General features: G+C 35.1%; 1 protein-coding gene across 4 annotated transcripts in view; it reads right to left on the minus strand.

Annotated features, from left to right (window-relative positions):
• Positions 1–26,417, minus strand: part of FUT8 (fucosyltransferase 8) — a 151,808-nt gene that overhangs the window by 25,262 nt on the left and 100,129 nt on the right. For all 4 annotated transcript variants that reach the window (XR_015701903.1, XR_015701904.1, XR_015701905.1 and 1 more), the window contains 2 exons: positions 8,048–8,294; positions 6,618–6,794 (listed from right to left, as the gene is read on the minus strand). Coding sequence is in view for 1 of the 4 variants with exons in the window: in XM_087746041.1 (XP_087602167.1) it covers positions 6,618–6,794; positions 8,048–8,294 (424 nt within the window). In the remaining 3 variants the exon portion in view is untranslated. The remainder of the gene's footprint in view (positions 1–6,617; positions 6,795–8,047; positions 8,295–26,417) is intronic.

Here is a 26,417-nt window from a genome sequence, read left to right on the forward strand (position 1 = left end):
ATGCTACTGATTTTAGATGGAACATACTCAGATCACTTTGCTTTCTCTACTACTAAATAGAATATGGGATTGCCTCTTTACTAGACTACGTTTTGTTTATTACCATACTTTCTATTAGATACTGATTACGACACTGCAAGTAAATGAGTCACCTGTAAAAGGGACATATCAAATAAACGAATCTAAACTAACCAAAAAAATTTTAAAAGTCTTTCACGGTTTTTAAGGCTGCATGGAGAACAAATTTTGCAATTTACTGGTCAAAGGGAAATAAAAGACATGTAAAAATATGTTTTTAAAAATGTTGAAAAAGAATGGTCTTTCTCAAAACATTTGTACCCCTTTACTGGGGAACTGAAATCTAAAAATAAACTGCAAAAAGTAGCACGAATTAATTAAATTTTCAGTCAGCCTCCTACCAAAAATAAGTTTTATATGAAAAATTCCAGGTAGATGTAACAGAGATGATCATTACATTGCTGTTACACAATAATTATATTTCAGTCATGAAGTGCAACTCACACAAGTAACCTGCCAGCTACAAAATTTCAACTACAGGGCTAATCATAAAACAATTTAAATAAAATCTATTTTTCAAATTTACAACTTCGTAGCAATTATAAAGCAATATATTACATAAGATAGTAAGGCAGCTAATATTACATTTTTAAGAATTAATCATTCTTATACTGTTTAATACAGAAAATCAGACTATAGAGCAGGCCATAATACTGGAGCAACAATAACTTAGACCTGTAACTAGATGCTTCAAAACCTGACAGTCCTGTGTTGAATGTTGCTCAAAATAAGGTTTACACTCACAGTCTTGGAAAGTTACTGAAGTTAGCATGCACTTGTATAGAACAATGCAGCATGTACACACACTCTGGACACATGGTAGACATGATTATGACAACCTCTTGTAAGAATAGGCCTAATTTATTCCATTTTAATGTTAAAACTATGGGAAAACTGTTTTCAAAAGTGAAATGGGCAAATATAGTAGGCTTTTCCATCTACCGTTTACTAGCCATGACTACCAATTCAGGAAATTTATCTCACGAGCAAATCAAAAAGCCATATGCAAAACTTCCACATATGAGGAAGAATTTTAATTTATCTCCATAGCGATTTTAATAGAATTTTATGTTCCCAAGAGAAACACCCGCTCTAACAAAAAATAATATATGTATGGTAAATTTCCAAGAGATAGCATGACAACTTTAAAGGATGCATCTGATCATGAATGTCATGGGAACTTCATGTTACATTAAAAACAAGACAAAACAAAACAAACAAAACAAAAAAAAAAAAGGAAGAGAAGGTGGAAATATTAAATATTATTCATTTGGAATAACTGATAAGACCTCTTCTGAGAAATTATAGAAGCATATGGATCAATACTTTTTTAATCATTAGCTCTATGACAATGATAGTTTTCTTTCTTATCTTCTCATGTCTAACATTTTTGTCAATATTTAACCAGCTCTCAAAATACAACAGATGACAAAACAATATTTGTGACATATTCTATTTCTGTTTCTATTGTGTGAATCATATTAATATTTTTTTTAAAGGAAAAAAGTACAGACCAAATGGAAATGTGTCATACACTACTGTGAAAACTAGCTGAGGAACAGAGATGGGCATCAGTCTTATTTCAGTGACACAACTCTGAGGGCAGCAACATGAAGAACGTTTAACAGAAGATGTCATTTCTAGGGACAGTGACCATAGTAAAGGTATTTGCACACCCCTTTGCAAGTTCTTGGCATCAGGAATACTGCTAAAATTAATCACTTTCTTCAGACTTCAAAAATCAGAATCCACATGCTGAGATAAAAGAACCTTTCTTGAAGAATTTGATTTCTTACTAGCAAAAGATCAGTCTAATAACTTAATAAATGAAGCACACCAAAAAAAAGTGCCATATTGGATCTGGTCAAGAAAAAAAATCAGAATTATTTACACATCTTTTTATGCATACATCTAAAATTTTCCCCTTCCTCCCTTTATTCTGGAAACAGTCTTTGAGATGCTCTAAAATCTGGTCTTCAATTCCATTTTGTGAAGTTGATCCAAATTCACCTAACCAATGGTTTCAGAACCCATTTCTTCAAACCAGTGATCCAAGCTTAGCATTTATCTACTCACATGTTTAAAATTTCAAACAAGCACTTCTATGTTGTCCTACACACACAATGCTATATTCATGCTTGGGAAAAGAGTCTTCTTTTAAACACCCTAAAATGAGAGTATAATAGCAGTCATACTCAGTGTGACCAAAGAATCTTCTGGTCCACCATCCTGTCTCCAACACAGGCTGAAAGCAGGGCATAAAGAAAAATACAGTAAAAGGCCAAGCCTATACTCCTCTCAAGCTTAGCCATATGTGGCCCACTGACTTCTTGCATCGAGTGAGGTTTAATTCTCCTTCCCACTCACTATAGTGCTTTAGATTCTATTTAAAGCTATTCTTACCACAATGACTACAAAGAATAAAGGAAATGAAACTTCTAAAGCTCTATAGTTAACTTGTGCTTCCTTCTATTCCCTTTTCCGTCTGTATTTGTATTGTGACTAATGTAATACATTGTAAGCTTTTGGGCAATTTTTTTTCTTTTTAAGCAGAACTCAGGCACAATCCTATTACTAGGATTCCTGAATGTGTGGTAAATGAATAATATATAATAAGATGTCATATTCTTACTGACATAATCACCTAAATATGGTATTTTGTAGGACCCTTCATAGCTTTCTAAAGAAATTACCCACACATTCTCTTCTCTATAACAGGAAAGGATCAGACTGTGAAGATAAAATCAAAGGATGGAAACTGGCATAATACTGTTTTCTTTGTATCGGACTACATATACATAGTATATCTCCTCCACACATCTAAAAATAATATCTAATTCTTCTAAAGCTACCTAATAGATTCTTGAAACCTATATACAGGCCAGGAAGCATTCCCCCTACCCCAGGAAAAGGGGAGAAGAAGAAATCAGAAGAAGGTGGGGAAGAGAGAGTTTGAAATCACCTTCCTGCACCTACCAGCCTCAGATAAGGATACAAACCAAGCGCAGTTATGAGACTATTTCAAGTTCCGATTGGTTTCAGAAGCTGATCAACTAGCTGTGTAACTATAGCTTATCGCTACGCTGTGTGGCAGGTGCAAACCAAGGCGAGTCCCAGGCTCCTGCTCTCTATTTGTTAAGACTGGGGAAGTGTCCAGAACAGGCTATGCAAGTTTTCTTCCCTCTGAAAGAAGAATGCGAGCATGTGTGTAAACAGATGGAGGAAGAAATAATGTGTTCATTCAGGTCTTGCTCTAAAAAGAATTGGAAAATGTATGAGCTGTTCATCAGACTCAATAACTCTGGAGCACTACTGAATTCTATATATTAGGCATACTATGACTTGGGGGCAAGGAGGGTTGCAACGGCTAAACTACAAATAGTACACAGGTAGAAAAGACATTAACTTGCTATTGTGGAAGTAAATAAACAGTGAAATAGGGTGGGGAAAAAGCTTTCATAAGTGCTGGGAAAAAACTCATGAGGGAGGCAAATTACTGCAAAACAATGAAAAAGCAAAATACAGATGACTTTACAGGTAAACATCCTGAAAGGAAGAATGTAATTAGTTGAACTTTAGTACTCATATACATGAGAAAGAGACCTAAATAGATTCATACATAAACGAGAAAGGTATTAAATATGGTTTCTTAAGAATTTATGTGCATGTTCAGCTGCACTATTTTGAATAGAGAGAAGATGCTGTCAATAATATTATAGACTAGAAATACATATACTAGAAATTCAAAAGTTTGTATTTGAAAACTGTTAAATCAGCCAAAGAACAAGTAATTTACACTATCCCTAACATACCACTTACATAACACAAATACCATGACCTCTGCTTACCAGAGGTTGTCAAGTGCTTTTATACAGCTGTTGAACTCTCAACCATGATCCTCTAATCATGTTGTTCTATATCACTGTAATTCTGAAAAATATATCACTTCCTTCTTTCTTTTGGAAAACAAAACAAACAAAAAACACTCTACAAACTGATAGTGCTGACTCCACTGTCTTTACTACTGCACTTGCAGTTGGTAGACATCTGACTGCAAGGGAAGTTTCTGAAACTTAAATCAAAACATTTCTGTTTTCATGACTATGAACAGTTTGAAATACTTCTCTTAACAGAAACAACATGACTGTTCATGTGAATGTTGGCTAAATTTTCATTATGTAAATGCCAATGTTATTTGACAGCCGAACACTCACATAAAGAGATATATAACATCTAGTACTTACTAATATTACTGCACCCAATAATGAATGCAACATAAGCTACTGCAGTACAATGTGACAGCTGTTTCTGTCAAAGCTTGGTAGTTCAATGTACTAGAATTTTTTTGTCAGAAGTGTAAACTAATTTGTAGTTTTCTTCACAAGAAGAGGAAGAAAAGGTTCTTTATTCCCAAAACCTGACCTTAACCTGCCTTCAGATGCTTAAATGCTGAAACACCAAATTGCATCCTGCCTTCTATGAAATCACAGGAAGTTTCAAATGCTTTCTACTCAACTGCAAGCAACAATGGGATACAAGCAACTTAGGAAATTATGTTCCAGTGTAAACTATTACCTGAAAACTCAGCAGTAACACATAAAAAATTCGTCACTACTTACAGATTCTATGGCTTTTATTAAGAAAACATACAAAATGAATGCTGTACTAATGAGCTGTATCTTATCATATTTCAATAAAAGTGTGATTTGGAATGGACCTTGAACTGCCACAGAAACTGCAATGCTTAATAAAATTCAGTATTGTTTTACCCAACAAGTCACAATTCTACTGCTAGTTTTTGTTGCTATTGAAAACTTGGGATGATATGTTTACATAGGTAGTGCATTTCCTTATTATTCACAAAGCTAATGTATACAGTGCTAAGGATTGAAAGTTGAACACAAATAAAGAAAAATACTAAGAAAAAAAGAAAAAAACTAAGATTGTTACAGCAATATTGAATTCTGTTATGTTACAAACAGTAATTATTTAGGACAATGTAATAAATTAAATATTACAACCTCAATTTTGTATTACCTGTCTTTTCATTGTTCAGATTTGCACTTTAAATGTTATGTTATCATAATTGTTTCTGCTACTGTTCTTGTCTCTACATATACAAAAAAGGAAGGATTAGATTGCCATCATCTGGAGTTGTGTATGTTCATTTAGTTTTTTCAAAACTCCATAATTTTAAACAGCAGCCCTTTATAGATATGAAAGAAAAATAGAAATAGCACAATTGAAATACACAGGTTTGCAATGCTGTAGAAAATTCCTCTACTATAAAATAACATTTTCTGCTTACCTTGTATATGCCAAAGAAAATTTGTAATCCAGTATGTTACCTTATATATTTTTCCAAGCATCTCTACCAAGAATAAAACAGTTCAAAAATTTGCCATTTTTCAGTTACCTTGATTTTAAAAAGTCTTAATTTCCTTGCTTAAATGAAAAAATAGATATTCTTCTGCTCAAGGGAGATAAAATTTTGGGAACAGAAATAGGTGCTATTTAGTAGACAGATAAATAAATAGTACTCAAAAGGAAAACACGCTAACTTGTACTCAGTAATGAATACGCTTAAATTAAATGCATCTGAAATACTTATTCAAGTTTCCATAGTGATGGCAATAAGCATTTGTGAAATTTTTTATATGCCATAAACACCATAACCCAATAAAGACACAGTTAAATATGGAAGATTATTCTTCCATATGCACCTGCTTTCTTTTACTAAACAGAAGGTTTTGCCATCTCAGTGACAACTTGCAAAACATGCAACTTAACAATTGCGTTTTTACAGGAAAATACAGGCCATGTTAGGAGTAAATGGATGCATACTGTCCATTTCCAGGTTTGAACACAGTTATATTTTCTATGACAGGCTGGGATATCCTATAGCTATGGTAGATTTTTACACGCATGTTGTGGAGAGCTAGAAGAGGACAAAGAGCAAAAAAAGGACAGAGGCAATGTTACAGATAGAGAATCCCACATATGTTTAAGGACAAACTTTAAAATTATTCAACATGTAGGATGAGAGTCTCCAAGTTGTCAATATAGAAATCTTTCTGAAAGAGTCATCAGAAGCTTTTCAACGAACTTATAAAAATTTCTCTGGCATCTAGTCACAGAAAGTTATTGTTTGGACAGGTGAAACTTCTTAATACATTAACCAGTTTTTAGAATATTTCTGAATAGTTTCTTTTTAATATGTATGTTCTATAAGAAGTTTGGTGTATTTATTATTTATATTTTTACTTCCCTTTTACAGCATTGGTTTGTTTTTAGTCACAGCTATCTTGCTCAACTCTTCTAGATTTTTAACATTAAGCTTTGAAGAGAATACTTGGGAAAAAAAAATCCAAAAAAGAGAATGTCTGAGGGAAAAATCAAAATCACCGGAAGCTGAAATGCAATCTTAACTGTATAAATGATAACAAAAAAAATTATACTAAGATTTGTGTGCACAATAGTCAGAAACTGTAAAGCTAACCAAAAAGAACAAACTGTAATATAAATGTAATTCATCTTACTTGGATTTTGCCTCTTGCAACAATGAAGGGTCATCTGTAGCCAAATACACTCTTTTTTTATCAACATGCATTCTGCGAGCAAGAAGTTCAAACCGCTCTTCAACATGTACCATATATTCTTCAATGGGATGAAATGCTGCCTCTGTTCCTACTTTGTCTGTCCTTCGAACATGAACACTGGAAAAAGGCAGAAACTAGGAATTCAATTTATAAATACAATACATACTTAAGCAACTAAAATTTTAACTTTAAATTTCATGTCTGTGCTTTTAGAATGCATATTAAGTTGAATCCCTCCATAAAACAAGGAAGGATTAAAAATCACTGATGTCCATCAAGACACACTGACAACATGAAGTTAGCTGTCAGTCTGTTCTTGAAAGCAATATAATAATCTTGCAAGGAAGGCAAAGGGTAATTAAAATAAAAGAATGAAGGAGGTTTAATTATAGCATACAGGGTATTCCTTTTGTGCAGAAAGTTAAGTTATCCGGTGTCGTTAGATAATGCTTGATCAATACAATGCAAAAGCAAAATAGGAATATTTGCATCATGGATATATTGAGGCACCAACTACAATGCAGGGTTTGAATGAAAGTAGTTAAAAATGCATCTTCCCCATCTGCTTGAAACCTAACAAGTCTCCAGATCTGTCAGTGCTGAAGTGGCATACTAACTCAATGGTCAAAAGCCAACTAACATTTGGACAGAACTACTGTGTACTCCTACAAAAATAAAGATTAAGGATTGAAGGAAAATTCTGGCAAAGGAAGCAATATTTGCAGACTCTAGTACAGCAGCAGCAAAATTCTTCACGTTACATGACAGCAAAACATTTCTTCCACAAGCTGCTCTTTATTGCCCATAGGTGCTTTCCTTCCTTCTCCCCATATCTCCCCATACAGACCTTTCCAATTCATAGCTACTGCTAAGAAACAACAACAGTGAAAACATCAGCACGAAAGGGAAAGGCACATACCATGTTCAGGTGCAGCCAACAATAAAATTAGTTGTGGACTGTGGCATGTAAAATGTAGGCTTAGCCTTTTTTCCTCAAATGTAAAGGCTATAGGCACTTGAAAAGAAGATCCAGACAGAAAAGTGTCTGGAATACAAGCTGTAAGGCAATTACATGAATGAAATTCTATATCACATTTCTAGACATGGAAGGATATATAAAAAAACCTTCTATTGAGCTGCCTTTTATATATCTGTCCAACTATAAGTAGGCAAGTATGCTGAAGAAGTACTTGTAATCAACTTGTATTATGCGCAGTTAAAAAATAATAGCTTCATCTAGAAAGCATCTTCTGTCCCCACAAAATGCTTGAGACTCTTGGATAACCATTATAAAACAGTTTGTCCTGAACAGGAATCACTATATACACATATTAAAGCACAGACAGTTAAAAAGAAAACTAAATACCCACCCAATCACTGGATGTTTGAAACCAAGTTTCCTTGTGGCTTCCTCTATTTCTTTTTCCAACCAAGGCTGTGGACGAATCAAGTATTTCACAAACTGCGAGACCCACCACACTGCAGGATCCCCATGTACACGAATCAGTCTATCAGCCAGGTCTTCGGGGATAGCCAACGGTAAATAAGGTGGCCGTGGGTGTAAGCTGTCAACAATGGGAAGTTCCACCACCTGAACATCCTTATCATTAGCCTCACCTGTTTTAAAATACATACTAGGATTAGTCAAGTAGTTTACTTTACTAATAAGCTTTACCACTGGAAAGTAACATCCCAAACATATAAGCTAAACTATATCTTCAACTTCAAAAAGCCTACCTAATCCTTGCGCTACTTTTTCAAAACAGCATTAAAAATAATTAATAAAAATCATAGTTTTAGACTAGATTTATGTATGAACTGTATCTAACAATCCACTCCAGTAGAACAAAGTTGAAGGTCCTTGAATTCTTAGCAGCTGGTAGTTAATAAAAAATAAAGAGTGTTCCTGTTTATATATTCATACCTTTTTACATACAACTACAACATTACTGTGTGCTAAGGCTTACTTAGACAGACTTATCTAAAATGCTTAAAATTCAGTTACTTGTTTAAAAAATAAACAAAGAAATATTTTAAGGCATAAGAAATTGTTAAAAAAATAACTATACAGTTCTGATGCTCTTTGGAATACGTTTTATTGCAGTAAATCTCAGCATTTCAGACATCATTAGAACTACTGAATTAGCTACTGTACTAACAGAAGGTGAGAAAGGACAGAGAGACAATTCCCGTCTTGAAGAACTTAAACGATGAAGATAAGTAGCAAATTAAATAGATCAAGGAAAATAGCCAAGCACTATACAAGCATGTGATTACACACAGGTAAGAATTTGTTATCTTTTGAATACTAACTAAAGTGGAAAATATAGATGTTTTAGATGGGACTTTCATTCAAGGCTCAATAGCTACTAAACATTTTTAAGAGCTTTTACAAATTACACGAACATAAGTGTCTACATAACTGATCATTCAAAGCTATTTTCATATACTGAAATAAATTATAATACATGACACCATAATACAAAGCATTACATTTTCGAAACATTGAACATTTCAGGTAAGATTTCTAGTGTGCTCATTTCCTCCAAAAGAATATTTTCATTGTCTTCAGTGTTTACTGGCAAAGACGACTAGTTCTCTGTTCAGTGCTCACCAGCCAGGAAAGATAACTGTTTTAAATATAAGCAAATCAAACTCATATAACTGTTGATGACCAAGCAAACCTAATGGCTGAAAAAAATCAATTCAGTGCAAGGATACCGAGTCTTATTTTAACAACAGTTAAAAATCCCTAAGGTTAGAACACTTTTGTATGCACTAAAAATCATTTCAGTGTATTTGTGACAAAGTCCTAGAGATATGACAATTGCATGATTAAGTCATACATTGCCAGAATACTACATTAACAGCAGTGAGCTTACCGAAACTAGTCAAAATCCAGCAGTAACTCTCTGAGATATGGTTATTTAAATAAGGAATGTTTGTTACGATCAGGTATATTTTCAATTAATTTTTAATAGAGTTGGAAAATCTGTCTTCAGAGATGTATCTATATGTTAATATTTCATCACTGCGCTGTATAACACCACTCCGAAGGGATCTTTTAGAAGAATTTCCCATAGAATACGTACTGCAGGTATGGGTGATACTTTTTAATTCAAGAAGCCAATTCATATTTTTACCATCTATTATACCACACTTACAAAGATTTAGTCAAAGTTCATAAATTTAGTAGAAGTACTGAGCATTTAAGTTTTCTTATAATAAGATGGATAATATTTTATCAGTATGTCTTCAGAAAGCTGCAATAGAGAAAAGAAGCCTGAAGCCAGAGAAGTGCTAAATCTGGTGCAGATGTGAAGTACTGAAGTTCCTTCCTTTTTACCCTTTCCTCCTCAATTGAGAGCGGGGGAAGGAACAGGGTGGCAAAAGAAGCAATAGCAATCCTTAGCCAAGAGAAGAAAGAAGACTCCAATCTTAAGTTAGAAAAGGAAATTTGCTGCAATTCTTTTGAGGAGAAAAAGCAGAGATGCTAAGGTGAATTTTTATTAAGTACGGTATCAGACAAGTTTTTAAACTTCATTCTATCATTGAAAAAATATGTTGTTGTTGCGTAAAGACAGTCATTTGGAAAGTCTTGCTACTGATAAAGCTGATTGAGCAATCTGACCCACTATGTGGCATTCTGACCCTGAAAAGCACCCAATACATTGTTTCACACTATTCAAAGGATAAGAGTGTGCTTCTAAACATTTCCATGGGCTGTCTTAAGGTTTTGACGAAAACGAGATTGGCCAGCAATAACTAGGAAAGCTCTCAGCATATAGCAAACCCGATTAAAATATACCAAAATCACAAGAATACCAAAGAAGGTTGTGGAGAAAAATAAACCAACCCAGATTTCAGCTTTCAATTGTTTGTGATACGTTGTCTGAATAGTAATGAAGTTGCAAAAGACTCGCTGGGAATCAAAATCAGAAGCAAATAAAATGTATTTCATTAATGCAAAACAATCAATTAGGTTGTGCAAAATTAAGTAGTAGGGCAAGTATTAATGAGTGCACTTTGAGATACAGAAAACTACTTTTTGAGAAGGAACTGAAAATATCATACAGTTATTTCACAGAGAAGATGAAGAGTTCCTTACGTTGTAAAACTACGCAATATGAGACCCAGCAAGAGAAGTATCATCAAAAGCATGGGTAACAAATGGAAAGTCATAAAATGAAATATTCACAAATACCAAAGAACGTGTTGTTATTATAATTAGAAATTTTGAAATCGTCACAGAAGCCCCTCATGCTTCAGGACTTTTGCCAGTTACTGTTTACAAATTAATTCTGACACAGTGTTGTGTTGAGACAATACGTGTAATTGTTTTTAAAAAAAAATTTTTTAAAATCAGATTATCAATATGGTCATCGCTATTTTCAACAATGTTCTATTTTGCTAACAGTTTACATAAAATTAGAAATGGGAAGCCTACTTAGTCCAAACATACAAACTTCTGATAAAGCACAGCCATTTGACACCACTGATTAGAACATCTGTGTAATCAAACACACAGATGTGTGAACAATTCTAGGAAACTTTTTGACAACTTTCTAGTTTTTATTACCTTTATTATCATTCTGAATAATGAAGAAAAAACTTCCTATTAGTCTTCACTCACTCTAAAAAGTACGAGGTAGCAGATTCAGTAAAAGGAAAACTTACAGCAACTGTTTGCTTTTGTCCTTGACAAAAACAGTGAAGAGTAACTCTTTAGCAACCTGAAGGAGTAAACAACTCCCTGCAACAGCTATATAGGCAAGTGACAGCTTTCTTATCCTACCGATCACTTTTTTTTTTTCTGTGTTCGTTGAAAGATTCCTAATAGGCAATAGTCTTGTCCTATTTTCAACAGGCATAGTTTAAAAAACTTTCATGGAAATTTTGGATAGCAGGATATTGTTTTAGTTTACTCAGAAATAAACTGCAATCAAAATCATTGATACAATAAATAACTAGAACTCAAATTGATAGGCAAGCATATACATTATAAAAACATAAAGTCACATTCTTGATTGATATGAATTGTAGCTGTTCAACTGAAGATAGTGAAGCTGGGTTAAAAATAAGAATGATCTTTACATCCACACATTTCTTCAGTTTTTAGCTATGAATTCTCTAAATCTTAAAATACCACAGTTCTTCCACTTAAATAATAGATAAGCCGTAAAAGGTAGTACTCCATACTAATCCTTATATCTTTTTCTCATGTTGATAGTTCAAATCACAGTATCATCATGTCAAATCAGGTCCAATTCCCTGCTCAGTGCAGGTCCAACTTTGACGTTTGATGATAGAATCATAGAATTATTTGGGTCAGAAGATACCTCTAGAGTTGTTATAGGTCATTTACATTTCAGGAATACTTTAAGCTACTTCTTCCAATGTGATTTATTTTGCTTTTACAGTTACCAAAATTTGCCTCTATAATTCTATTTCTAGCTTGTTTAAGTTTCATACGATCCCAGGTGCTATTTCTCAGTTTGGATTAACCTAAATAATTGTTCTCCAAAGTTCTGCAACTTAATCCATTTTTCCTTCACTGAGTAATCAAAAGATTGAGTGTTTTTATAATAGTCATAAACTACTGCAATATTGATAACACTCACTCTTTTATCATTACAACATACTCTGGAGGAAAATCACAGACTTGTAAAGAAATTTATTTTTATTTAGATGACCCATGCCAGTTGCACCACCTAGTTCTTATTTATCACCATTTTTTTGGATATGTTCATCACTAATAGATCAGTAATACAGTTTCAATTTCCAGGAGTCCCACTGATTACTTTTTAAATACTGAAATGAGCTCTGTGTGTTATAAAAAGCATAACTTTGTTTCCCTGCAGTATCCCAATGTGCCTTAATCGCTTACTTTATAGCTCACAGGACTTACATAATTTTTCGTGGTGTGGCATGATCTTACTGCCTGTCTACTTTTCAAATTTAATCTTTGTCCTACTAATTTAAAGCCCATTTAGAGACTTTTGCTATTTGTATGTTTTATATCAACTACTTCGAAGCATGAAAAACATTGGTTTGCATTTGGATGGACATTTTTGTTGGGTTTTTATGACTTTGCATGGCAAAATGTCAACTTCGTTGCAAGTAACAATCAATACTATTGGTTAACGTTAACTGAAATCTGTTTGAGCACTTTATCATTCTCCTATTATTTCAAAATTCGTCAGCTAATTTCAAAGTACTCTTTCAAGAAGTTGTCCTTAAAAGTATGACAAGGAACACTGTGGTAAGGACATTCCTGTTGTGTAAATGAGAACTTCAATTTAATTTCAGTTTGTGCTGCTAGAAACACAGCTGAATAAACTCAAATAGAAATGGAATAGCTTCATTGCTTTTCTGGTTTTATAATATAGACTTAATTTAAGCTGATATCAACTTGCATAGACTAATCACGGCTCTACTTAACTAAGCTCTACAACCTGAAAGACTTACTGTTAATTTGAAAACTCACCCCAACTGAGTGAACAATTCTAAACTCAATCACACAAGATATGTCAGAGTGCTAGGAATGCTGTTAGATTAGCATAGGATAGGGTGAGAGGGACTGTACTGAATTCTCACAAGGCTCCTCATTGTCCTGCTGGCTACTGTTATGTATTGAAAAGACACCAGGTTCATGGTTCATCAACTTCGATAATATTTTAATGCTTTTCTTTGCAAAGCAGACAAAATAAAGAATGGAAACTATGCAAAGTTCTGGTGTGTTATGCTATTTATGAATTGTCAACTAGTTCAGAAGTAAGAAAAAGTATGCTTTTATCTGTTCTGTGCTGCAGACTACATCTCCTACAACTACCTTTTGGGCATTTCCAAATACTATTAGTCACCTAGTAAGGACTTTACGCCATAGTTGAATTATAAAATTGAATTAAAATGAGATAAAGAATCCTAGGAAAAAAAATAAGTTTTTCTTTTAAAGTAGTCAGTGTAAAATGTAACTTGTATGTTTAAGTGTTTTTTTCTCTAAGATTTTGCTTTGTATATTTTTAATACAAAGTTTTTGAACTTGGTTTCTGATTACTTTCTCACTAGTGTTCCACTTATTAACTTTTTAAATCATCCTTTATCTAATCAAACCTTTTAAGGCAGGCAGGTATTGAATAAATTTGGTGCAACTGAGTTTTAAAGAAGCTGAAAATACAGTCCTCTTTTTTTTTTTTCAGGTTTTATATGCCATATGGGTAGTGTTGTCCCATTTGTCATCCCCATCCCAAGAGGCTGATTCTTGATAGCTTCGGGAGGGAATAAACCAAAATGTTTCCAAACATGCCAACATGTCTTCTATTACTTTTCTCATCCCAGCACTCCCAAGGCTTTTTTCCTGCATCCTCTCTTGCACAACTCTTGCAACTACCCTCACGTACTCCCATGTCTCTTACCACTCTCTGCACTGTTGGAAAGCGGCATCTGTGATCAGTCAGTCACTGCTTCTCACTTGCTGGTGGGTCTGAATATGGACTTCAGCAGCTGTATACACATACCCGGGCTATTTTGAGGACTTTTGAGAGACCTTAACAAGACCCATTTCTTTCAGTCAAATTTGGCCAAAATTCACCCAATGCTCAGAACTTGTATTAAGCTAGGATAAAAAAAGGAGCAGATAGAAAGGTACAGCATGATGACAAAACCTTTGTCTCACAAGAAACTCGGCTAAAATAATTCTCTGCCAAAGATACTATTTTATCAGCTCCCCTCAAAAAAAGAAAACTTTGATGGTAGTCTTATTTGTGTTCCAGCAAAGACCCTAACTTCCAGAGCTCCTGAGCTACCAACATGTCTTTGTAACGGAAGTTCCACTGACTTTCAATAGTATTATATTTCATTCTGGTTCTTTGAAAATCCTACCCATAATCAAAACCACAACATCAAGATAACAGTGCTCTTACTATCCTTATAAGTAATGAGATTCAATGAATATTCTCTTTCTTGGACCTAATGAAAGCATGAAGTGAGTGTATCAATTTCTGCATTTGAAATAGCTATGTCTCTAACAAAACTAAAGCAGTAGCATCTACTGATGCCTTTAGAGCTTCCATTCCCTTTTTAGGAAGCTCAGGTGAGCTGCATTATAAAGACCCATATTTCTATTTCACTCTGTTGAAAACTTCTCATCACTTATTAGAAGTTTTTCATGGCCATTGTCACATCACTTTGAGAGAACATTAGAAAGTAAAGAGTTTTCCCTTCCTCAATTGTTTACATAGCCAGCATGCCAGCTGGAAAGTTTACAGATGATTGTATGATTGCACAAATTGACTTCATATAACAGTCAGTGAAGGCATTTTCAGCAGACCGTCAAACTAAGTAGAAATCAAAAAGCTTACTAGTAATTTATTTTTCCTTTTATCTTTATATATTCAAACTGCTTTTGAGTAATGCCCCGTTTCATCTAAACAGCCTATATGAAAGGGGTACCTGTCTAAGAAGAGCTCCAGCTCCCTGGCTACCAGAAAAAATCATAAAATGTACTTGCAAAGGCAAATACACTTCTATAAATGCAAAAGGGTTTTGCCACGTTATTCAGGTTTAGTCATTCATGCAAACAGTAGTCACAGTTGACGATTTAGAAGTAAGATCTTACATAAGGATAGCTGAAATAACTTAGGAAAACATACAGAAAAGATCTTTACAGCAATATTGAAGAAAAACTAGTTTTGGATTTGATCTGGAACGATTCCACTGAGGCTTACTCTCTATTTCAGTCTAATGTTAATTACTATGTACCTGAAAATACTTCCAGATGCTTGCTTTGAATATTAGGTTGTCTTTTCTGGAATAGAAGATAAACAACTTACTTTTGTAATAATCGTTTAACAACTGCAGGGACGTATCTGCAGGGACTGATCTCTGGCATGCATATGCTAATTAGACATACATATGAGCCTATATCAAGTGTGTATAAGCATGCAAAAACCAAGACAATCTCAAGAAGATATTTTAGGCGACCTAAAAGTTTTCAACAGGTCACGAGAACAGAGCTTAATATTTGGAGCTGGCATTCCAGGTATCTAGTGGAGAAGGGCTCCTGGTTTAGACAAGTAATTTACTCTCTTTTTGAGCTAGTGGTTTATAACTTGAGCTCCCAATCTTATCTTGTCCTAATTTGAAAACTTGGAAGACTCTTCTTTCAATGAATTAGTAAAAATACCTTCATATGCAAGTTCAGATGGAACACAACCCTCAAGGTGAATTTAGACAAAAAGACGTTTTAGTTAGCCATAAATAAAACAGCAGAGAATAAAACTGCTATGCTGTTGGAAATTCATAGCAGTGAGGCACACTTCACCTTAACAGTGCATCTGAAAGAAACTGAGAGAAATAGGGATGCATTCTATTTCATACAGTCTACTAACATAAAAGGGGGGAAAACAAGAGTGTAACCCTGCAATAATGGAAAAGGAAGTTTTTCCTGCTCTTCAGTCATAGCATGTATGCCCGTTTTCAAGTGGTCTATCACCTGAAGACAGAACTTTGTATTTTCCAAAGAAAAGAAAACAAAAATGTATTGAAAGACTCAATAAAAACAATACAAATCACATATAAATATAAAAGTTTTTCCATAACTATTACAGTAATAAAGTATTACTAATTCGCACACTATTAGAAACTTAAAACCACTACTGTTGCTTATAGGAGTTAAGGGCACTTGCGAACAAAATACCTATGTTTTCGAGATTTGTCCCAGGATTTATGTAATAGTAGATAAAGGAAAACAGGTTCTAATGATTTCTCTACAAAACGTATTAGATGGCATTCATGGACAGGTAATGCCAAAAATATGAGATTATAGTAAAGGGTTTTTTTCTTGGAATATTAAATATTTATTGTTAAATATGAAATGTTAACAAAATAAATGTGTGTCTTCCAATGTAGACAGAACACTAATGTAATAAAATGCAGGTTTTCAAATTTCTCATCTGTTCACAAAAATAGGAACAAATCAGTGGGCTGAGGGCCTAAAGATTGAGAAACAGAAATATAAAATGCAAGGAATTATTTCTGCTTAAAAGTCTTGATATAGCTTTCAGTTATTTCACATGGTGAAAAAACTGTATTCGGTACCATTTGCCTACTTAGTTGATCCTTCACGTCTAACAAAACATAGAGCAATAAAAGCATCTTTTCAGTATGACATTCTGAATCTATACAAGAAATAGATCTTGAGTAATTAGCTGACATTTTTAGGTTCTTTTTTATTCATTACTCAAATGCAAAAAGACAAGAACCCTTTAGGATTTGGTGAAGTTATACTGAAATGAATGAAACGTCCAGCCTTTAACTACCGCCTCTCTATACAGAATTACTAGTATGTGCGTTAATAGAAAAGATGACCCCATATTAAATGATACATTCCCAAGTATCAGAGTGATAACCCATAGCGCTTGGAGGTGCTCTGGGATGCCTTTCGCCTGGAAATGGTGGCAACCATTTTCAAGACATAGGAAGAGTTTGGATGAAACGTTTTCATGACTTGAATTTGACCCCACAGCTGCCAGTTCAGATTACACTTGTTTAAAGAATACTTAAAAGTAAGTAATATTACTTAACCATAACATTGTTGACATTGTAATGACTAGCGTAATGCATTAGAAAGTAATTTGAAACTTGAACACAGGTAATAATTTCCCTAAAATCTGAGAATGCTTCAGCTTGGATTGAAATTTATGCAGCCAAAGAACTCATATTAACATTTGAAACTTTGTAAAGATTGTTTGAGACCCAGCATCTTTCTGACGTAATTTTACTCTCAATTTGCCTCATGCTGTCTCTTGATCTTCAAAAAACAACAATTTTTTTTCATTTGAACACAAAACACACTTGTATTCTTCCCTATTCTATGCACTACAGTATAACTTTTCAAGTACAGAATGGTTACCTTAAATCCAATAAACTCTAATAATAGTCCAATTTGTAGCTTTTTGCTTATGGAACACTTCCTAGAAGAGTGACAAAGCAAAAAACTTTTACAGTTTGTAATAGAAACTTGGCATTTGTTTATCAGTAATCCATTATTTAATGCTTGTGAGAAAAGTTTGCAAATAATCACTTACCTACTAGTACTAGTTTTGCTAGTATATTGGGGCAACATCAATCTTTCAGGAAAATGGGAAAGCCATGCTTAAAAGGTAATATTTCATATGAACAGCATATGTGATCAAATATGTAATCAGTTATTGGTACCACTGCAGAGAACAGAGCCAAGAGTCCTTTTTTCCCCCCTTCATGCACTCATTAGATTTCCAGGTCTACAAAATAACAGCAGTGCTTCAACTTCCCCTAGTCAAGAAATGCAGGGAAATAAGTCCCTACTATTTTGAAAATAATTATTTCAGTGGACATATTTATTCATGAATAAAAAATCCCTTGTTCTAGGTTACCTTCCTTCACTTCAACATAACTTAAATAATTCTCACTGAACAATGTGTTTGCTAGTCTGCTTATGGTCCTGTCCATGCATGGAAATATTATCAAACAATCAATCACATTTTGTACAGACATAAAACCTTAACCTAAATTAACAATGACGTAACGAGAACTCATTGTACAAAATCTCCACATTTTTACTCCTTAAACATTATCGAATAGATAGTGCAATTATATACATCAAATGTTAAAGAAATACATACATCCTTACTTCTGCACTGGAAAAATTTACTTAACAATGGCTGTATTTAAAAGCAACGTATACTCTATTTACTTCCCATCCTGCTAAAAAATGATGCTGACATGGAAAACAACCTCTAAGAACACCATTCCTTTATCAAGAATAGATTTAATGTAATTCCTCATACAATTAAATGAGAACCAATAGTACACTTAGCCTTTATAAATGGCTTAATCAGAATCAACATTCAGTATTGTGGGCTTGATTGATTATAGTGTGAAAGAGCACACAGATGTATTTTATGAGGAACTTATTAAAATACAAATGGATTTAGTTTAGTATGGCAGATCTGGGACTGCACAAGTGAACTTTGTGTCACAAGCTGTAAGACTATGTTAAAAGTATTGCTAAAAAAAAAAAAAAACGCAAACAAAAAAACCAAAACAAACAAACAAAAAAACCCAACAAAACCCAAAACCCACTGGAAGACCAAAGGCAAACATTCTTCTATGTAAAAACAAAAGAAATAAAGCTAGTTACAAGAAATGACTGCATGTCCCATAATTCTGATTTCAGATCATTCAATCTTTCAGGAATAAGCAGAATGACAGTGTACAGCTACTTGATCTTAACACTGATCACACTTAACATTCTTTGTGAAAAAGTTACAGCTATTTATATACTTTCTCCTTGTATTTTTCTGAAAGAAAATGCTATTCTTGAAACATACTTCAGCAGAAAACTGAAGTATGTAGTTTTCTACTTACACACAGAAAACGCAAACTATTGGCAAAAACACCACCTCATCAACAGGGCTTTACTCTGGTCTCAGGAGAGAGGGGACAATAGAATTTAACTTGCTTTGTTCATGCAAGCCTTTCTGCTTCTGGAAAGGCTGCCAAAATAGGGGTCAACAGCAGCAGTGGCTCAAGAAATCCATATACTTATTTCAGAGATGTAACCAAACATCCAGTCAGACTGGTTTTGAACCACAGATATGAACTTATGATCTGAAAATGAAAATTATTATTCTTACTGTACATGAATTGAGCCACCCAGTTCCTTTAGTATTATCATTTAAATAGGCACTCTCTAATACTGAAGGTGAAATATTGAAAAGCAAATGTTAATCATGCACTAAGTTTAAGCCCAAGTTTTTACGCAAACATGTTACTATACATACTGGCCACTGGATGTGCTTCCACACTTCCTAAACAGCAATACATAGCCAGATCTCACCACTGAGTGTATAGTTCAGGGTTGTTCTTCCCCATTACTTGGTCTTTATCAACACAGACCTTTATCTGCTATTTTATTTCACAGTCACTTACTACTGCAACAGCCTTCTGCAACTCTTCATAAAGAATTTTCACCTTCACTAACCAAAATACCTTATTATCATTAGAAATATTGCCATCTCACATTCTATCTCTTTGCCAGATGATATATGAATACATTGACAAGTAAAGTTTGCATCAGTCTCTGCTGGTGACTTACTCCTCTAAGGAATATGAATCAGTAATTTCTACCCTTTCCCTCTGAAGTTTCTTTTAACCCAATTTTATATGTATCAGGAGCTTCTCTTCTATCTCATGGTAGTTTACATCTGGGGAAGCCTTTTGAAGTACTTTCTTGAAGGGCAAGATATCAAAAGAAGTTAGTCTTCCATACCTACATATTTTTTGCCTCTTTCAAATAAGTCCATTAGATTTATGAGACATTATTTCCTTCTATAAAACTCTCATTTACTCTTCTTCACTATAACATATTTTTCCATGTATCCCCTAAATTGATTCTTCATTATTATTTCTGACAATTTGTCCCATACAGAGCCTGTGATTTGCTGGAACCCTTTTTGAAAACTGGTATTCCTTCAGCCACCTTCCATTGTTCTGCAGAACAGCAATTATGAACAAAAGCAATTATAAACAAATAGCAATTATAAACAAAATGTTTTGTTGTAAAATGCTTTTAATGACAATTGTTTGAGAAAGAGCATCCAAAGTGTCCCCTACGAAGAAAGATTCCAGCATGGGAGCCTCCCTAAGCTCTTCTATAACGAACGTGGATATGAATGATTTCTATAGTTTGTACTACAGTCTTGTCTTCTTTCATCCCTTGATCATCTATTGGCCCTCCAGATTTTCTGGCAGATTTCCTTATTCTGATGTGTTTGAAGAAGGATTTCTTATCAGGTTTTTTGCCTTTAGCAAGCTTCTCAAAATCTTTTTTTGGCCTTCCTTACCACGTTTTCATATGTAATTTGCTAGAAATTATATTCTTTTGTACTTTTCTCATTTGTACAAAATTTTGGGGGGGTTGGGTTTTGGTTTGTTTGTTTGTTTGTTTTTTTAAATGCCATTTAACAACATCAATCAAATTCACCATATTTGCCTTTTAAAAAAAAAGGGAGGTTTTGACACGTGGTATGAGTTTTGGTCCATGTTTTATGTAATCTCCATGCTGCTTGCAAGCATTTAGTCCCTTTTTACAAGCAGTCTGACTTATTTTTTATGTAGCTCCGTTTTTAAAATGAAACATTGTAGTGGATTGTTTGGATTCTTTTTATTTACTGTTATTTATTTGTTATTTTAAGGAGACATGGCTACACCTCTGCTGCATTACATCATCTGTTCTTCTCACATAAATTAATGTGAGTACTAAAACATCCCCTAAATTTTTGATATGCTGCTCTGGCTATACACACAGTTCAAATCAGGAATTTCAGCCTCCCGTTCTATTTGTAGACTTCTGTTTCTTCTGCCACCTTCTTATCACTGTAGCAGAAAATGTTCCTCCACAACAATACCAGAATTGCAAGCTGAAGGCAGGACAACTCTATGATATCACTGAAAATCTCAGTTATGTTTCTCTCCACTTTTTTCCTCAGTTTCATCCCTCTGTCTGGAAGACAGTACTTTGTTTTGGAAGTCTGTGAGATGCACATACAGCACATAACCTTACAAATGACACACAGTGTCCTAAACTGAGAAATCCCTACACCCACGCAAGCTAAATTTGATTTACCTGAATTCTGCTTTCTAACATTTCTGGATGCCAAGATAACTTTTTAATTTTATCTTAGATAATTGGATGGCTACTTCAGATTTTTTTTTCCCCTACCAAATTCACTTACCTGGTTTCTCTTATTTAGTCTTCCCACCTAACTAAACTTCCACTGTAGCTACAAAATGTACCTACAAAAAGAGTAGTATATCAATAAAGCAAGCTAAAAAGAAAGACAAGCAGACGGGGAAGAAGACCGGCCTGCCTGAACAGAGAACTTAGGCTGGAACTCAGGAAAAAAAGGAGAGTTTACCATCTTTGGAAGAAGGGGCAGGCAACTCAGGAGGGCTACCAGGATATTGTTAGGTTATGCAGGGAGAAAATTAGAAAGGCAAAGGCTCAGCTAGAACTTAAACTGTCCACTACAGTTAAAGTAACAAAAAATGTTTTTACAAATATATCAGCAACAAAAGGAGGGCCAAGGAGAATCTCCATCCTTTGTTGCATGCAGAGGGAAACATTGCCACAAAGGATAAGGAGAAGGCAGAGCTACTTAATGCCTTCTTTGCCTCAGTCTTTAATAGTCAAGCTAGTCATCCTCAGGGTATTCAGGCCCCTGAGCTGGGAGATGGAGATAGGATGCAGAGTGAAGTCCCAGTTGTCGAAGAGGCGGCAGTCACTGACCTGCTCCTCCACCTGGATGCCCACAAGTCCATGGGGCCAGATGGGATCCACCCACAGATATTGAGGGAGCTGGCAGAGGAGCTTGCCAAGCCACTTTCCATCATTTATCAGCAGTCCTGGTCAACCAGGGAGGTCCTAGATGACTGCAAGTCAGCTAATGTGACACCCATCTACAAGAAGGGTCAGAAGGAGGATCTGGGGACCTACAGGCCTGTCAGCCTGACCTCGGTGCCAGGGAAGGTCATGGAGCAGATCATCTTGAGTGCCATTAGGCGGCACGTGCGGGACAACCAGGGGATCAGGCCCAGCCAGCACAGGTTCATGAAGGGAAGATCCTGTTTTACCAACCTTATCTCTTTCTATGACAAGGTGACCCACTTAGTGGATGAGGGGAAGGCTGTGGATGTTGTCTACTTGGACTTTAGTAAGGCCTTTGACACTGTCTCCCACAGCATTCTCCTGGAGAAGCTGGCTGCTCACGGCTTGGATAAGTGCACTCTGCGCTGGGTTAAAAACTGGCTGGGCGGCCGAGCCCAGAGAGCGGTGGTGAATGGAGCCAAATCCAGTTGGCGGCCGGCCATGAGTGGTGTTCCCCAGGGCTCAGTGTTGGGGCCGGTCCTGTTCAACATCTTCACTGATGATCTGGATGAGGGGATTGAGTGCATCCTCAGTAAGTTTGCAGATGACACCAAGTTGGGTGGAAGTGCCGATCTGCTGGAGGGTAGGAAGGCCCTGCAGAGGGACCTGGACAGGCTGGATCGATGGGCCGAGGCCAACTGTATGAGATTCAACAAGGCTAAGTGCCGGGTCCTGCACTTGGGTCACAACAACCCCATGCAGCGCTACAGGCTTGGGGAGGAGTGGCTGGAGAGTGGCCTGGCTGAAAAGGACCTGGGGGTGTTGGTTGACAGCCGCCTGGACATGAGCCAGCAGTGTGCTCAGGTGGCCAAGAGGGCCAATGGCATCCTGGCTTGTATCAGGAATAGTGTGGCCAGCAGGACCAGGGAGGTGATAGTGCCCCTGTACTCGGCATTGGTGAGGCCGCACCTCGAGTGTTGTGTTCAGTTTTGGGCCCCTCACTACAAGAAGGACATCGAGGTGCTGGAGCGCGTCCAAAGAAGGGCAACAAAGCTGGGGAAGGGTCTAGAGCACAAGTCTTATGAGGAGAGGCTGAGGGAGCTGGGGTTGTTTAGTCTGGAGAAGAGGAGGCTGAGGGGAGACCTTATTGCTCTCTACAACTACCTGAAAGGAGGTTGTAGCGAGGTGGGGGGTCAGTCTCTTCTCCCTAGTAACAAGTGATAGGACAAGAGAAAACAGCCTCAAGCTGTGCCAGGGCAGGTTTAGGTTGGATACTAGGAAAAACTTCTTCATTGAAAGAGTAGTCAAGCATTGGAACAGGCTGCCCAGGGAAGTGGTTGAGTCCCCATCCCTGGAGGTATTTAAAAGACGGGTAGAAGTGGTGCTTAGGGACATGGTTTAGTGGTGGACTTGGCAGTGCTAGGTTAAAGGTTGAACCTGATGATCTTAAGCGTCTTTTCCAACCTTAACAGTTCTATGATTTTATGATTCTAAATGTCTTGACACATTGGAGCATGTCAACTATTGACAAGATACTTTATGTACATGCATTAAAAAAAGAAAATCAAGGTTGTGAAATAACTAAAATCTGCATATAATCTCTTTAGAGCATATACTGGATTAATTTTTTTTTTTTTTTAAGATAACAGTAGCTAATTTTTATATGTCCAACAGTGGAGAAAAAGTAAAATTAAAATGTTAATTCAGTATCTTCACTTGCATAAGGAATTGCAATTTAACATATTGGGTGAGATGGCATTCAGACATGTAATAACAAGAAAAATGAGACTACGTAACAAAGATTTTCTTAAAATATTAAATTAGTATTGATTCATACAATATTTTAATAAAGGTATATCCTGCAGTAATATCTGAATGTTTTGCACTGTACGTAGGGTTTTTAGACAATTTTCAAAAAAGTTAATGATGTAAATAACAATAAAAAAATTGTATTCTTCAACAAAATGCAACTTCCAAAAGCACACGTCCTAAGCAGTTACATTTTAGACCCATAGCTAAAACCAAAATCTTTTAACATCCATTACTACCCACAAATAATTAGCCAACTAAAACTGGTAATATTCATTACATATCAAGCTTACTCTAATAAATGGGTGCTACATAACATTAATGTTCTGTTTATTCTGTTAATTCAGCAATGTTCTTCCAGACAGAAGGCTATCATGGAGTAAAGAATGTTTCAGTTCTAATCTTGTTTTCTCCTTTATCATAACTTCTAGTGTTTTATCCCATAAGTAGGAGAAAACAGGGATGGGGTTTTAAGGACAGAATAATCCTAATTGCAATGTTGGCCATAAAATTTGCTGGAAAATTATCCTCAGTCTTAGAAGTTTTCCTCAACTGACAAAATACAAAGCAGAGAAGTGCACAAAGTGAATTTTAACATAAAAAATAACACTGGACAACAGCTAATGACTGCAGCGATGTAGAAGACTCAGCCTAAAAAACATACCAAGGAGTGAAGTGCTGTAACTGTAGTATAGGTTGCAACAACCGAAGAGAGTATCTACAATAATAAAAACCACCACCTTTTTCTGTTTTCTTTTTTAAAGAATGTATTGTATTCCTGAAATTCTTACTATGTTCACATCAAAAAACTGACATTGACAAGACTTCATTGCTACAACATTATCATCCCAGCAGAGGTAAAAAATTCACATCCCAGAAGCATCTTGGTATAAGTTTTTCAGGTTTTAGAGTCTTGTTCATTTTTGAAATGGCACGATGTTTTTAACAGATGGAAACATACATAGGGCTGACACAGCAAATAATATAACAACATATAAAGGACAAGCTGAGTAACACCAAGTTAATTATGAATAGTTAAGGAGATAACTAATACCTGTATGTTGATACTCATAGCATTTAAGTTAATATTGTGACATCATCCAGGCATTTTTTGACTATGATACTTCTACTCCTTTTTCCTGTAGTCCCTCCAAACCAAAAGTCCTTCTGAAGATTTCTTTTTTAGTCTCACGTCTCTGAACAGAACAAGGTTGTTCTTTTTCAGAACCTGCTTCTGTATTTTACTACTTGATCCTACTTCCCACCAGGTATAGAAATTACTTTCACAAGTATCTTCATTTCTCTGCTATGTCTGCAATGAATGCCAGGCTACTGAACAGCAGGATGGGATTATAACTGTGAATAACTTTGTTGTATACTATATTTAAAAATTAAGCCAAGACTTAAATGCCTTCATTCGGATTTCACTAGGTATAAAATTACTCACTCTACTAATATCTTCTGCTGTGTCTATCTTATTGGTCCTAATTCTGATTACAAGATTTTACAGTCAATAATACTATCTCCCTGGGAAATACCTGTCGCAACAAGGCTTTTAAGAGCTTCAATAACACAAACAATAATTACAGACACCATTTTCCAATTTTCAGATAATGACTTATATTATGTAAATGCAGCTATGACAATAACTAATATATTCTTAAGATGAACTCTAAATACTTTTTTTCTGATTTTGGACAGCCACATTTTCATAACAAGCAAAAAGCTGTAGCAAGAATTTAAAAATAATTAAAAATATATAATGTACTTTTGGGCTACAATTTAAGTTATTTTGAGGGCTAAAGGAAGGCTGGACTTTTCACTTTTGCTGTAATGGGCAGATGAGCTATATTAGTAAACCCTTTTTAAAGAAGGACAAAGGGAAAAAAAAACAGGAATATATTTAACAGTTTTCTTTTTGTTACACATGGATGTTGGAACTGAGTTCAATTATGTTACCGGATATCTTCTAATTACAACTTTCTTTATAGTATTCCGAAGACCTTTTTTCTTTACATATATAAGAAGAACTTACCTTTCCAGAAACTGTTTTCTATGTGAATAAAAGTTAATGAGAAACCATTCACAGCAGGAAAAACTACAATCTTCTCCACCCACGGTTCAAAACGATCACAAATGGTCTTTTAAATTCTTTGTAAAGTTACAGCAAAGCATGCTGTTCGGTTTCTCTGAGATTCAGAAAGCATCAATTTATGTTTTATAAAGGATGTAAATTTCATAAAAAGCAACACTAAATACTGCCCTGCAATGATAAAAAATGTTGTATGCCTAATTCTTAGCTTAAGAAGTGGTAAAACTGAAAAAGACATACAGTACTTTTATCTGGTCTGCTGGTGATAACATTAGCATAAATGTATGTCAATTAAAAAGAAAAAAAAAAGTAATTTCTTTTACTTATGTCTCATGACACACAATTCCTACCAGAAAAGAACATAATTGCTTTTGGAATATACTGAAATCTTTGCCTCATTACCCCCTGTGTGATTTTGAATTCACCTCTA

Source organism: Nipponia nippon, unplaced genomic scaffold (assembly GCF_047370975.1).
Source record: "Nipponia nippon isolate SJK-2023a ecotype South Korea unplaced genomic scaffold, ASM4737097v1 scaffold_10, whole genome shotgun sequence".
Taxonomy (NCBI): domain Eukaryota; kingdom Metazoa; phylum Chordata; class Aves; order Pelecaniformes; family Threskiornithidae; genus Nipponia; species Nipponia nippon.